Raw genomic sequence first — 15,783 nt, 5'->3', positions numbered from 1 at the left:
CCAACTACGGTAGAATTAAGGTTTCAAATTTTAAATAAAACAATTCTACAATAATAAAAAATTATTTTGTGATAAATATGATTATGAAATGCATTACTTTTCATTAAATTAGTTCAAATTACAAAATAATAATAATAATAATGAGACCACCATAAAAAATAATCACGCGCAACGCGCGGGTCTGTGACTAGTTGGGTTAAAACTCGTGCTTCGTATTAATTATGGGTTTAAGGAATTGGAAGTAGTTTAAGGAGTGATTCAAAAAAATTCATATATACACACCATACCAGACAGTCGGGCACTTCACTTCAGTTAAAATACTAGTCTCCTTCTGTTTTGATATTGATATAACACAGATAATATATTACTACAAATGTAAGGAGTTTCTATAAAGTGCATAACAACCTTGGTTGAGGATGTTAATTAGCTTTGGTCAAGCTCACAACAACAGTCTTTTGATTTCTTTTGTATGGTTCCATTTTGGCAAAGGCTTGCCTAGTTATATCCCAATATTTGGGAATTTTTCTTTTAGTTTGCTTTCCAATTTGAATTTTGGACATCAAGAGCCTTGTAGCTCGCCATATAGCTCTCAATGGCATACTCTGCTCTATTTTATTAGGAGAACTAGTGTTCAAAAAGAATTTTGGATGAACCTTTCCATGTAAGTATGTAACTCTATCTACAACAGAGGCCAACTATGGCAGTAATAGTTTTAAGAAAACAAATCCAGGCTCGAATGGTGGTGGTACAAAAGAATTATACATAATACACTTGCCCAACATTCAAGAGACTCTCATAGGGAATATGGAAGATCACATTCTTCTCCCTGCATATTTTTCTAAGAAATGCATATACATAATCAATGGTTATCTTCTTGTAGAATCGTGAATCGCTCTTAGCTTTCAATATTGTATTCCCCATTAAGTGCACCACCCCAGCATCTCTACATCTTTTCGTGAACGCTAACCCATCAACCTCACTATGTTTGCATGCCTGACTGGAAGACACGATAGTATTGTTTTTAGGCAATGGAGAATCAACAAGCACGATTGAGTCCCCAAATGAAATGTTGGAATTCACATTAAATTCAGGTGCATTGCCATTACCATTCAACAGGCAATCATCTCTTGACTCCTCAGTTTCCTGGTCGCATGAACTATGCTCATCTGAGTCTGAAAACCCATCCATCAGGCTCTCAAGCCGGAAAAACATGAAGAGGCTATCAAAGAGCTTATTCTCAAAGTCATCATCTTTCTTACGGAGGTCACTATAACCATATCTCACAACACAACGGAACATGTGGAAATCCATGGTTCCTATCCTCTTTATAAGGAATCTCTCTCCTTCAGGGACTGTGTATACGGGAAGATATTTCACACAAACAAAAATAACAACAGAATGGATGGCTGGTACATTGGTGATTAAGTGGGAAAAGATGTTTGGCACTCCACTGGCCAGCTCACTGTAAACAAGTCCAACCCCTGGGACCCGAACCAGTCCTAAACTTGGGCCAAGCCTTAGAATCCACGCCAGTGGAACCTTATTGTGCATTTCAAACTCGTAGTGTTTCACCGTACCATAATGCCAAACGTACATGATGATAAAGAAGACTGTTGCAATCACAAGAGGAACCCAACCACCCTGATTTACCTTGAGGATTACGGCAGAAAAATAAGTCAACTCCACTGCAAGTGATAAGACAGTGAAGATCAGGATAAGCATCCAGTGGCTGCGCCATACTAATAACATGATCAGAATCATAAGAAATGTGGTTACCAGCATCACTATCACGACTGCTGCCCCTGTTATCACATGAAAAGTTATGCTACTGAATGCAATTCTTATTTGGCAACAAAGATTTCTTGGAATCATTAGTAGCAGACATAAAGAAAGAAGCAAAAACAGACAAATTATATGTAATTTTACCTAGCATAATTAGCCCTATGATCATCAGTATCACATTAATCACTGTCTACCATTCATGAAAGGAGGTGTTTACACTTAACTAACAAAAGGAAAGAGACATGGAGTACTACAATTTTGATTTACATGGGCACCACTGAAGGTGACAACTAAGTCAGAACCATCTAGTATGGTGAACCCATAATTATGCAAGACAATTTGTTTTTATAAGGATATAGAACTGATCCAAATGCATAAAATTTGCATATGAAACAATGTATAAAGAAATAGAAAAATAATAGAGACAGTGTAAAATCATTCTATTATGTATTATGATTAGGGCATCTATCTTTGGAATTTAATGCAACAAAAAGATGTCTCAAAATAAGGAAGAAATAACAGGTAGAAAAAAGGACATAAAACTTGTCATGTCTTGAAATAGTCCTCATTTCCATATATATATATATATATATATATATATCCCTTAGTAACTATTTGTGTGACTGTATATTTTGTAATATTGAGACATCACAGAAAAGTTGGTCTATAAAGTCTACAAATGAAGAATTCAGTGGTTGGTAGGCATGGAAATTGCATTACTGCCTAAAAAAAAATGACATTTGCGACAAGTAAACAATTTTAGGCTCTCTCACCCAAAGCATTTGATTTATCAGGATGAAAGAAGATGTATAAAATGAACTTCACCACATTCAAGAGTGGATAAACCTACCAGAGGCATTTCCAATTTGGTATTGGCTTTTGAAGGCAGTTGTCACCGTAATGCAAAGAATCATGAGGATCCAATTAATATCTGGAATATATATCTGGTTGGGATACTTCTTTGATGTATGTATAACTTTGACTCTTGGAAAACATCCAAGTGCCACTGCTTGCTTGATTAATGAAAAAGTTGCACATATGGTGGCCTGACTTGCAACAATAGCAGCTAAAGTTGCAACAACATATACTGGAAAATATATACTATCTGCAGAATAGTGAATAATCATCATTAGAAAGACAAACCTAGCCATGGAGAATGGGGCATCTACCACTTGACAAACTGATAAAATTATTTAGAAAGACATACAATAACAAAAGTTGAGTTTTTTGATATCAGTGAGGCAAAAAATCTTTGATCTCCACCAAATATGATGTGCTAGGAACCACTTCATATAGATAAAAAATTCCTTCACATTAACAACTGAATCCTACAAATCCTTGAGTTCTTAAAATCTTCCCAGAATGTATAGGAAAAAACCAAAGTTTCCATGAGACCAAATCTATTGATGAGTGTTTTAAAATATTAAAAATACTCAAGAAAGAAGTTATTATAAATCATTTCTGAGAGCCATAAAAGTCTTTGGCTTCTAAGTGCGAGTTTAAAATCCCAATGCTTGAGAGTGGCTTATCATTCACTCCCTCAAACACAAGGCGGCATTAAGTCATTTCCTCTCTAGACTAAAGATTGGCTAACTGACACCAGGTAATGGCCTTTTCTCTCTGCTTGGATCATTTGTAGCGCTTTATTTTTTCTCAACCAGTCCCTAGCCAGCAAAAATGAGGATTGTTAGACTGATGGCCAGTTTTAAACCATATTCAAATTTTATGTCCTCTTCTTTACAAGTGTTATAATGTTATGATCCTAGTGTCTCACATGGATGAAGTGTAAGCTTAAACATGTGTTTATAAGCTTTTGGGCGCTCTCCCCTTGCAAACTGGTTTTCAAGGTTGAGTCTACCCATAGGTTTGTATCATATAATGTTCCAATGAAGTTAGGCAAACCTATTTACAAAGGTGAGTTTTTCGCATGTAACTTGGCACACTATAAGTAAGTAGTTAGGTCTCATTAAGTTAATGAATTGTATCCATTATGGCACACTATATAAACAATTTTCCAAATCTCTGAACACTTTTACAAAAATATGAGACCATGGAATGGATTAAGACATGAGATTTTAATCACCCTATAAATTTTCAACACTCCCCAAGTTGATTCGTTTTTTTTTTTTTTTTTTTTGGATTAGAACAAACCTGGAATAGAATGATAAAATAAACCAACCACTTGATCTGAGTTTTGCACAAGGTATGCAGCTTGTCCAACATAGGCCAAAAGAAGGCAAGGAAACACAACAACTGTGAAAGCAATCTGTATAGCTGGAACTGGAAAAAGAGATAGGTCGGCAAAAAGTGCCTCTGTGCCTGTAATATTTCATAAGTAGTCATCTAATCTGAAATCACAGAATTTTTTTTTTTTTGGTTAAACCTTAAAAATGTGAAAAAGAAGGATTAACTCAGACAACAAGAAACTTACCGGTTAAACTAAGCATAACACCTCCCAGGGATGTCCAACTATCTTTCCCTCCCCGTTTAAAATACCTATATATATAGACAGGAGAAAAAGCTTTCAAGACACTGGTTTCGTATTTGCAAATGTTGTATATGCCAATACCTCCAATTAAGAGGAACCAAACGAACACAATTGGTGAAAACAGCCAGCCAACTTTATCCGTACCATAATGTTGCATACTAAACAAAATTATTATTAGGGCAACGGCAATCATCAAAACCATATCTGTAATACAGAGAAAAGGTAAATGTTAATTAACTAACGATGAAAAACTGGAATATGATAATTATTATTAGGGCAATGGCAATCATCAAAACTATATCTGTAATACAGAAAAAAGGTAAATGTTAATTAACTAATGATGAAAAAATGGAATATGGTTGCACACTCTCTTTGATTGGAGTGTGGTCTTTTCTCATTTTTCTTGTTCTTCCCTTCCTGTTTTTCTTGATCGTTGCAATTTTGGTTCCTGATTTGTGCCCCCATAGTACATCCCCAATGTACTTGGTTTGGCATTTTATTAATAATATTTTTACGTTATCTATCAAAAAAAAAAAGTTGCAAAAATAGGAAGCAAATACAAGAAAATCTATGATTCAGCAGCATTGAGATACCTTTACTCAACTTGGGGTGAGTAATGTTGATCCCATCCACAGCCGATAAAACTGTAAAATATTGTATAAGAGTTACGAAAGAATAATTTCATTTCATAAGTACTAAACAGGTCAATAATACTAACAAGCATGGTAAATCTTACAATTGCAGCCTTAGACATAAAGAGTATGGAAAGCATATGTTGGATGTGAGAGAAGCATTAAAAAACAACTTATCTAGGTTGCTTGTAGAGCTTTATGATTTGTATTGGTAGGGTTGTGGCATTTCCTTTTTTATATCAATGACACTGATTGATTCGTATGAAGTTCTTGCTTTTCTGATTATTTCTACTAACTTAAATGCCCCAATTGGTGTTCTTCTTGTATTATATGGAAGTGTCCTTTCAGATAAATTACAAGATCTCTGTTATTAATCCTATTTGCAGCTTGGCATTTACCAAACATAAAATTATTTTTTCCTCAATCCTCTTCTTACGTAAATACAAATAAATGGTATTAACAACTTATATATGGTTAATCTTTTGAACATGTTTCTAGCCAGAATGAGTAATCAACCATTCTTGGGGTAAACAGTTTCTTCTTCTTATATTTATTATGATCTAATCACTAAGAGAAATTAAATTTGCTTATGTTCATGTCTCATCCAACACAAGGCACATTGCTGAACAGTGGTTAATCTGTTTGTTTCATATGCTGCTTGCTTGTCTCATTTAGTGGTTAATCTATTATGCCATGCAGGCATCAATTATATCTAAGCACCTGATTTTCTAGACAGAAAACTCAAGAATATTTCCAAGTACATAAAAAGGCTCCAAGGACTCATCTAGAAATGTACCTGATATAGCTGGAGTGAGGATCCCATCACCAATCACCATGCAAGAGCCAACAAGGACAAGAACAAGAAGTGCAGTTTTCCCATATGCATATTTCTCCAACCATCTCTTGGTTTTTGCAGCAAGGGATTTTTCATGGTATGAACGATAATTATATGTTGTTAACTTCTCATCACTCTGGTCATAGTTAGGAAAAATCTTTATTTTTGCATGCCGACAGAGTAATGAATAAAGAGCAAATGTTCCACCTGCGGCATAAGGATATGAGTATGGAGAAACCTACTGGTGCTTTGATAGCATTGAACAGGTGTATATGCTTCAACAAAAAAAAAGGGAGATGATATTGTTAAGCTATAATACCTTTGGAGGAATGCAGTCAAAATCATTAAATTCATAAAAAAGGATGTGCAATACTGAAAAAGAGAAAAAAAGACTAATCTAGAATGTAGTGGTATGTAAAATGATGTAACTAAAGCTTTAGTTTCCTTTTTATAAATCATTTCCACAAGATTGTTATTAATCCTGTATTCCTGTGTTTTGGAGAAAGATCTTCAGTTTGGTGTCAAAGCATAATTTTGTGGCATACTGCATATTGAAGCAATGTTGATGAAGGGATTTATATATGTAACTTCACCACTTTCAAGATATTTATTTTCTTAATATTTTATCATCTTTGATAAATTATTTTCAACTATAAATTTGTTCTGTTCACTCTGTCCATGTGACTAAGGCAGGTAGAAAGCCTAAAATCTGTTACTTTCAAGGTGGATCTTAGATATCAAAACTGTGATCTATATATCCTGCATATGAAGAAACATGTTAGGCTATCCAAGTTGTTTAGTGATGTGTACGGGTGTATCATATGTGTTAATGTTTGTGCAAGTGTTTTTTAAAATCTTCAACTGCCACCACCCCCAATCCCTCCTCAAACCCCTCTTTCTTCACCCCTTGAACTGATACATATTCCAAGTATCTATTAGATGAAGGTGTCAGTAATAAAATTTCCCACTTCTCAAAGGTAAAAATTCTACTTAATGAGAATGAAGTAGGAAGAAATACTAGCAATGTCCTCATTGTTCCTTGATGTACAGACAAAGACAAAAAGGCATAACACTATCTGTAGTTCCAAAAATATTATTTACACCATGGGATGTAAGACATACATACAAAATAATATAATTATCTGCAATTAAAGAAGTAAGTTGCCAGAAAATAACGATTTACCTTGACCATTGTCAGTTGCTCTACTCACAATAAAGACATACTTGATGAGTGGAACAAGAGTAAGGGAATATATAATCAATGATAAAACACCAATCACATCCTCTGGTTCTGCAATTCCGCGAGGAAATGTATTGTAGTAAACATACAAGGGAGATGTGCCTAAATCTCCATAGACCACTCCAAGACTCTGGAATGCAAGTTGCAGAAGCAATATGGTTGAAATTTCCTAAAGGACATAAAACTGCATCAAGTCATCAACAAGGAGAATTAACTTAAATTCCTAAGACTCTAAAATTTTAGTGTTTTTTTTTTTTTTTTTTTTAATAATAGTAGACTCGCCAATCTTTATATGTGCTAACTTGGTATAATATTTTTTATAATTTAAAAAATTTCAATTAAACAGGTGCAAAATGGGGTGCTACCCATGTACACAGGATGTATACAAAGTAAATCCCAAAAAAAAAAAAAAATAATAAAAATCTAATGAGCCAACAGATTTGGCAGCGTGTTCCCACGTATATGAGGACTACAGAAAAAAGAAACTTTGGTTGAGCTATGGATATTCCTGTCCTTCAAAAGTTCATGCATTCATTTCTCTCCAAAGACATTACATTAAGCACAACAGAATGAACTTCCAAGTCTCCAAAGCTTTTTTTTTTTTTTTTTGTTGGTCTCGAACAGACCTGTCTAGCAAGCAAAAACTTCAAGAACAGTTCTTGGCATTAGCCAACACACCCCAAACAAGCACAAGATAAGCGACCATGAGTCTCTTGCAACCTCACAATTTAGAAAGAGGTGATCCACTAACTTCCCATTAGATTTGCACACGCAGCACTAATCCGTAACTATAATACCTCTTTGGCGCGGTTACTTCAAATATATCACATGCAAGAATAACAGTGACTATAATCATATGGGGTGTTGTACCCATGTCATACCGATGTCGTATCCGCCATGTCATGTAATAATTTTTCAGAAATTGCTTATGTCACCATGTTGTACCCGTGTTTGAGATTACAATCAATATACTGCAGACTCATAATTTAACAACACTAATGCATTCCTTTCCATGGTTTCATATCTGAGAAACTTTAAATTTGATTATAAATAATCCTTTGAATCAACTTAACCAACCCAACAAGATACAAAAATTTGTTCAATTCAATAAATTCAACTGACTCCATTATATACGAAGGATGTACATATTCATAGCTTTATAAATTTAAACTGTAATATGAAACTCCACATTTTAGGTTAACATCATAACAATATGAATATTCTAAAACTTTTAAAACTGAAGAACGACTTAAGTATCATAAGTCATAACAATAAGGGGTCTCACACACATACATTATACATAAGAGAGTAAAATCACAAGGACATGAATATCTTATATTATAAATTCACACCAGAAGAGAAATGCAAACTCACCTTTTCTGTAGACGTATTTTTGAGCCTCATGGCCTCCTCATCCATTGGTTGATCAAGCTTTTGATCCAACATCCAACCATTACTTTTGTTCTGACCCATTTCCTCATCAGTCCCCATTCTTGAGGCCATTTTGTAACCTTTTTTTTTTTTTTCAAAATATGAAACTGACCCTTTTAGTTTTAAGCCAATCAACACACAATAAGCACGTCCAATATGTACCTATCTCTCAGTCCCAATTCTCATATTCTACGTTCTTTTCAATTTTTGTCAGATACCCACGAACCAAAACAATGAAATGAGAAAAACCCAGGTCTTGTTTTTTCAGGCCATGCAAGGAGGTGGTCTTTCTTTTTTTGTGGCCAAACGAGGAAGCTATTGTCAGAGAACAGACATCTCTGTTGTTGTTGTACGGATGACAATGTTTCAAGCCGTCCGTTTTGGGGTATTTTAATAAAGAAATGCTAAAATTATTAACATGAAAAAAAAAAAAAAAAAAAACTTTTTAAATATCCTTCCGTTTGTCTATAATTAAATTGTAAGATTAATTTAAATATTTTTTATTGGTTTGAACTTATAACATTGATTTTCTCAAAAAAAAAAAAAAAAACCTTATAACATTGATGATATAATAGTTGCTCTTTTATCCTTTTTAGTTTATTTTTGGCATAGATGAAATAAATCTCAACAGGTCAAATTTCTTAGCATTGAATAAGGTTCTTAAATGCTCTACGTTTATACGGAGTAATATTTTTACAACAATTTTTAGTTGGGAGATTGTTATATGAAATTACTTTTTTTTTCTCTACCAACAACCGCAAGCAAAAACTTAACACATAAATTTGTTACGAAAAAAAGTTGTGAAAATAACCATTAAAAGCTTTATATGATTTTTTTTATAAAAATTTTACAATTAAATGTACATAAACAAATGATATAATGTAATTTATAGATATATTTTATATAATTTTATATGATTTTTTTAATTTTATAATTAAAGAAACAATTACTCTTAGAAACAGTGAACCGTCTTTCCCAAAGTCAATTGTCAATTTTCAGATGTCCATGTTTCAAGACAGCAAGCTTAAAGCTTTACATCTAACTGCAATGGCAATATAACTCTACTTTGAGTTTGAGCCTCTCCTACGTTTCTTTTTAAGGTTTTCAGGTAAATATAACTATTTTGAGCAACATCTCTCACAAAAATTTCATTTCTTTTTTAATACTACTGATTGTGTTTTGCTCTTTGCTGTGTTGTGATGGAGGATTTTGGCTCTTCATGTTAAGTTTCGAGCTTATCTTTGAATGAATTCAACTGGGTCTGTCTGAGACGTACTCTGACTTGATATGTTAGATATTTAAGTTTGGTTTTCGTGTGGGTTTTGTTAGTTTTTGTTTGGTGCTGATTCTGGGTTTTCTGGGAGCTAAAAGATTAAAGCTTTATTAAATTTTGAGGTTAATTTCTGTGTATCCGAAATGCTTGTTTTCTGGGTAACGTATGTTTGTCTGTGCTTACTTTTCAGTAACATTGATTTACTTCTTTTTTTCTTCTATGTAACATTGGTTCACTTGTCAATAGCATTTTCAAGCGAAAACATTTAGTTAAAGTGGTGCACTTTGTTTGACAATTTCAGTTCTACTCGATTCTTTGGGTGTATCAGTGTATGTATATGTGGTGCTTGATTTTGGTATCCATTTAAGATAGATTGTATGTTATTACACTTGAGCTAGCAGAATTCCTATACCCTTTAAGCTTATTGCAGTTATATTCTATTCTTTGAATTTATTTGTGTTGCTTAATCACCAGTGACTGATTTACTTGTTAGTAGCATTAATTATTGGTTACATTTGTGTGTGCATATGTTTTTTTTTTTTAGGTTGGTGAATTGAGATAGGAACCATGAGCCATGAATTTGTGTGCAGTCAACTGTTTGGTTTATGGGAAATGAGGTAAAACATTAGAAAAAGATAATTTGTAGCAATGGTTTTGCCATTGTTTGGGGCTTGGGGTAATAGGAAGCTTCAAATCAATGGAATGAGCATAATACAATTATAAGATTGTTTACAAGGAGTTAAACTTGTTCTGAGTTGTAGTGATGGCATAGTTAATTTGGTATATGTTATGAATGTGGATTTATATATGCATTACACAGATTCTTCAAAATTATAAGCTTCTCGGGTTGAGTGGTTTGATTACTTGCTGTATTTGGCCTTTTTTGTTTAACTTTAACGAGTTTGTTTCCGATGAAATTTGCTGAGATCTTAGATATAGATATATAAGATCTTTATATTTATTGTCTATGACTAAAATGTTTATCCCCTATTGTCGGAGAATATTGATTATTTGTCTTAAAGATTGCTTAGTCTAGGAGAATCCTAGACAAGCAGTACTCTGGACCCGACTTGAGATTTAAAAAAAAAAAAAAACAATGTGGTTTATACGCTGGCATTTCAGTTTCAGAGAGCAAGAGCGAGAGAGAGAATGGCAAGTGATGGTAAGGTGGTGGTGGAGAAAGTGGGAGAGAAATCATCAGTAACAAGGTGCTTCTCAAAGTACCCCCTCAAGTTCATCATTCCCAGAAAGGTTTACTAGCTGACTTTCTCTTTCTACTGTAACTCAACCATGTCTTACATTGTTGTACTGTTATTATGTGTGGCCAATTGATTTTCATCACAAATAATCTTAACTGAGGCTGTTGGCATGTTCCTTCTGCTTTTTCCTTAGGTTGGTCCCTCCAAAACTGACGCTGTTTGGATTTACAGCCTCACATATGGTGGTGGAGTTGTTTCTGTATGTCATTATATATTCATCTCTTACTCTTTCCATCTTTAATTTATTGTGTTATATATATCTTTTGATAGATCTAATTATGCTTGCAAAGGTTTCTGAATTTGTGTGATATTGGGTTGGGTGTAGGGAGATTCTATTTCATGTGAGTTTACCATTGGAGATGCTTGCACCACTGTCCTTACAACCCAAGCTTCGACAAAGGTTGATTTTTTTTTTTGGCTTCTCTCAAATTGATTTATGATTTGTTAATAACTTGTCCTCTTTTTTTTTTTTTTTTTTTTTTTTTTTTTTTTTTTTTTTCTTTTAAATTAATTTTTTTTTTAATTTTTTATATATAAATGGATTAACGGGTTGTGTACGTTTGACAAATTTCTATATGATTTTGCTATCCTTCGTTTGATTCTTGTTCCATATGGGTTTGTCAACATGGTCTTACCTTATTCTACTGCAGGTATACAAGTCTATGGGATCCAAGTGCTCTGAACAAGTCTTAGAGGTAATCATCTCGCCTTAACCAAATTAAAGATAAAAAGTATTTGCCATTGTTTTACTTTTAAAAATTCAGTAATGTACAAATGTTATGTTAAAATGCTCATCTTCCATATTCTGGTTGCTGTTTTGTTGACCATTTCATCTGATATGGTGTCATTTAGTAGGCAACTTGTTCTTTAATATTTGAGATCCAGAGATACAAGGAATAAAGGGGTTTGATCTACTTCTAAAAATTTTCATTTCTACCTTTTCTATTTGATCTTTTGCTTTTGTATATGGTTATGGTTTATTATGTCAATTTCAATCCATTTGTGAGGATTAGGTGTAGGAGGTTTCTCCTGTTGGAAATTACAAGTTGACATTCATTGAAAGACATAATGACTTATTCAAGAAAATTTCCTTTCTGCTTATTGGTTTGACTGATGGTATTAAAGTGACGGTGGTGAGTTTATACTGTGCAGTAGGCAAGTATTGGGAGTGATGCTCTATTGGCTGTCGTTCCAGACCCGGTGACATGTTTTTCCACTGCAAGGTACTCTCAGAAACAAGTCTTCAGGGTGGTTTCAGACTCAAGTTTGGTCATTGTAGATTGGATTACCAGTGGGCGCCATGAAAGTGGAGAAAAATGGGATTTTGATCTTTATAAGAGCACCAACCACATATTCTTAGAAGACAATCAACCTTTGTTTCTTGATACGGTAATGCTATTGTTTTTTTGTTTTATTCTTAATTTGTTGCATTACTAATTTTCTGTTGCATATTTAAGTTAATGCTAGGAAGGAAATTATTTTTATTGAAGGGAGTTCTGGAAAGTTCTCAAAATTCTCTTTAGTGGTTCTGGAAACCTCTCAAAATTCTTTTTTTATTGGTATCTATTCTGAGGACAATGTTATAAAGAGCCGATGTCCTGTTCCAAGGCAACATCCAAATACTTACTTCACAAAATCACTTATAAAAAAAAGTATTTCAATTTTATCAGCTCTTTTATGCTATTTTCATAATGATCATGTCACCTTATGCTATTTTCTCTCCTTGTCCTTTCCAATCTTTCCATCCCCTTTCAGTGTTTTCAAATTTATCTAAATCATAGCATTTTGATGCCATATTTTGGTCTTATTTTTGCATCTTTTTGTACAATTTTAATTTTGGGTTATAACTTTTGTGATTTGAGTTGATTCTTATTTTGGACTAACCAAAGATTTTGCAAAGTTGGTCTGATTTATTGTCATACTAAAATTCTGGGAAATGCAAATCTGTGCATCATACTCCTGGAGATTCTAATTTCTTTGCGTACTGCTTCATCTCACATGACTTAATGTTCTAGCACAGGTGCTTCTGGAGCGAGGAAGCATAGCCTCTATTGCAGAGCACATGCAGGACTACCAAGTAATTGCAATGGTTGTACTCTTGGGGTGAGTACTTTTTAATGATTTATAACTCGATCCCAGCTTACCTCTTTTGTATTGTTGGCTTATTTACATTCAAATGGGATGTAAGTAAGTTGAGTAAGTAAATCAATTTTAGGCCTTGCAATTGCTTCACTGTAGGCCAAAGCTGAAGCAAGTTCAGGACCAAGTTCAAAAAGATGTGAAGAGGATAATGTCTGAGCAATTACACATTCCTTCTGCTTCATTGGGACACCAAGTAATAACAAAATCTGATCGTTTCTTGATGAAACCAAGCTTTATTGCTTCCACCAGTGTCTTTGGTCCTAAGGTAATTTTGTCAGATTGTTCAGCCACAAAGCAGTCAATAAACTTTATATTTTTGTTTGCCTTCATATCTGTTTATTATAGTACTTTTCAGGAATCAAGTTTAGTTCATTTTCATGTTTTTACTTCAAATTTATGTAACTAGGATGCAAAGATTGCTCTCCTTGTGTGCATTCGATGTGGTGTGTTCAACTCACCTTTAAAAACAGTTTTTAATATGCCTATTGTCACAAAAACAGTTCTGCTATTTGCAATGGCTGAAATCAGAATGCAGGAGTTTTTTTGTTATGTAGATCATAAATAAGGGCTCAAAGTGTGTTATCTGATCTCTCTCTCTCTCTCTCTCTTTTTGGTAAGTTACAAACACACCCAAGGGTACTGATGATTTTACCCTTAACTCTATTATTAAGAAGAGGTGCCATATGAAATAGAGTTCATTGGTTATTTTGTTCTTAGATGTCAATGTACTTCTACTCCCTCTATGCCTTCAAACTTTGGTTATGTATTTGAAGATCCAACTGAAAGGCTGCTCACATTTTTCTGAACATTTAACATAAGTATTATACAACAGCCATATTGCTGAGCTATCTGAATAAAATGCTAGCCCGTGTATTTCTTTGTGTGTGCAGGGAATAGGTGTTGTTGTTCGTATAGCTGCCATGACAACTGAGTCCGTTTATAAATTTCTGCACCACCAATTGGCTTGCCTGGAGCCCCTGCTTGGGATGTCACCTTATCGTTAAACATGCAGGGAGAATGTGTTTCTCACAGACAAAGTTGTTAGTGGCACCAAAGCCTTGTTTCTAATGTAAGTATATCACTATATTGTATTTCCGTCATTATTTATGAATTTTTACTTTCTCCTTAATTTTCTGGTGACCGCAGTATGTTTGCTCCCAAAATCTATCTAAATGATTTCTTTTGGGCAGAGTCATTATCATAGCAATTGTTTCCTTATTCCTTTACAAAATGTAATTAATATTTAAAATGTTTAAGGTTCCAGTATGTGGGAATTCAATGCAGGGAATTGTAATAGGCTGTGTGAGAAAGGGGGAAAATATTTAGATTAGGACTCCCTTATCAATTTTTTAACAACGATGTTTCTTCAACAATCTTGTAAAATGTTAACTCTATGAGGGCTCTGACTATGAGGTCTGGAGTAAACATAGACTTTTATTTATTTATTTATTTTTATTGGTGAGTTACACACACACAGTGGATCTTAAACTCACGACTTCACCCTCTATCCTGGTAATAATTGTTATAACTGCATATGTGCTACCAAAAAAAGATGTTGCTTTCTAGTGTCACCCTGTTCTTCTTCTTCTTAAAATACTAACAGCATGAACACAAGCCATATCAAACTTAGGAGTAAATTTTAAAAAGAGCCTTCATGTTGTTACTTAAATTATCCTCACATCTGAAGAGAAGGAATAACAGGTAAGTAAATATAGATAGATGATTTTCACACAAGTGAAAAAATTGAGTGGCTTTCTTCTATTTTCTGACACCTGGTTGTTTTTTGGGCATTCAAAGCGGTCCAATTGCCATGAATAATAGGTTTACATGGGCATTAGACATCTAAATTATTAATTTCCCATGCTATCTGTCTTGTGATCTAATTATGGGATTTGTCACATCGAAAAATTACTTGTGGAGAGTTTGATATAATGCATTACTTCTAGTCATTCTGTGAAATCTGACACCCATCGTTCACAACCTCCTCCAAATCATGATTTTCTTGTCCTTGAAGAATAAATGCAATATTTCAATCTTCTTGATTTGAAGCCACTCTGAACTCTCAGATGTACTAAATCTTGACTTTAATGAACTTAATTTCTTTTGGCAATTCATGGAAGATAAATCAGTGGAAAAACCTGTCTTTTTGGCTAACTGCAATAGGAATTCTGAGGATATTTACTATAATGTACTTATTTTTGGGAATGTTTAGGCTACCATTGATATGCTTGATCATTGTCATGAATTTGATATATCACAAGCCATCAACAGCAGCTGTCAAAGTTCTAGAGTAATTGTATTCATAAGTTATAGTTAATTTGATTATGGCTGGCGTTAAATTTAAAAATTGATTGCCATAAAAATAATATATTATCTTTGATGTTATATCATGAATGTACTGAGCTGACATTAGCATGGGCTTGTTTTAATACGTACTTCATCATTGTCAGGTTCCCAGATTACTACATTCCAGTTCGACTGTACTGAGCTGACATTAGCATGGGCTTGTTTTAATATATACTTCATCATTGTCAGGTTCCCAAACTACTACATTCCAGTTCGACAACATTTTTTTGCATGCTGCTTTTGCAACAGAGCAAGAGTTAACAGTCCATGGATTGGTGTCTTGCAATAATTTAAAGATTTATAAATTGGATTCTGGGTTCAATAATGTTGTTTAATCTGGTCTTTTCTCTAATCT

At 33.8% G+C, this 15,783-nt stretch overlaps 2 protein-coding genes across 4 annotated transcripts; one reads left to right on the top strand and one right to left on the bottom strand.

Annotated features, from left to right (window-relative positions):
• Positions 1–641: 641 nt before the first annotated feature.
• LOC126707283 (potassium transporter 11-like) lies at positions 642–8,776 on the bottom strand. Its single transcript, XM_050406877.1, has 8 exons — positions 8,352–8,776; positions 6,921–7,146; positions 5,699–5,944; positions 4,864–4,914; positions 4,214–4,474; positions 3,934–4,101; positions 2,633–2,887; positions 642–1,802 (listed from the first exon to the last, which is right to left on the bottom strand). Exons 1-8 carry the CDS (start codon positions 8,478–8,480, stop codon positions 757–759), a joined length of 2,382 nt encoding a protein of 793 aa, XP_050262834.1. The 5' UTR covers positions 8,481–8,776; the 3' UTR covers positions 642–756.
• A 573-nt stretch (positions 8,777–9,349) lies between these two features.
• LOC126706346 (urease accessory protein D) lies at positions 9,350–15,763 on the top strand. 3 transcript variants are annotated; one of them, XR_007648560.1, is made up of 10 exons: positions 9,350–9,516; positions 10,804–10,932; positions 11,074–11,139; positions 11,266–11,340; positions 11,591–11,635; positions 12,096–12,329; positions 12,961–13,043; positions 13,179–13,347; positions 13,973–14,151; positions 15,618–15,763. XR_007648560.1 is itself a non-coding variant. In XM_050405766.1 (9 exons), exons 2-9 carry the CDS (start codon positions 10,831–10,833, stop codon positions 14,084–14,086), a joined length of 888 nt encoding a protein of 295 aa, XP_050261723.1. In that variant the 5' UTR covers positions 9,350–9,516; positions 10,804–10,830; the 3' UTR covers positions 14,087–14,548. The 3 variants fall into 3 exon arrangements, 1 of the variants encoding a protein (XP_050261723.1); XR_007648559.1 differs by having other exon boundaries at positions 15,533–15,763; XM_050405766.1 differs by lacking the exon at positions 15,618–15,763 and having other exon boundaries at positions 13,973–14,548.
• Positions 15,764–15,783: the final 20 nt, after the last annotated feature.

Source organism: Quercus robur, chromosome 11 (assembly GCF_932294415.1).
Source record: "Quercus robur chromosome 11, dhQueRobu3.1, whole genome shotgun sequence".
Classification (NCBI taxonomy): Eukaryota; Viridiplantae; Streptophyta; class Magnoliopsida; order Fagales; family Fagaceae; genus Quercus; species Quercus robur.
Note: the sequence above shows the minus strand (reverse complement) of the source record. Positions and strands in the feature narration are given on the sequence as shown.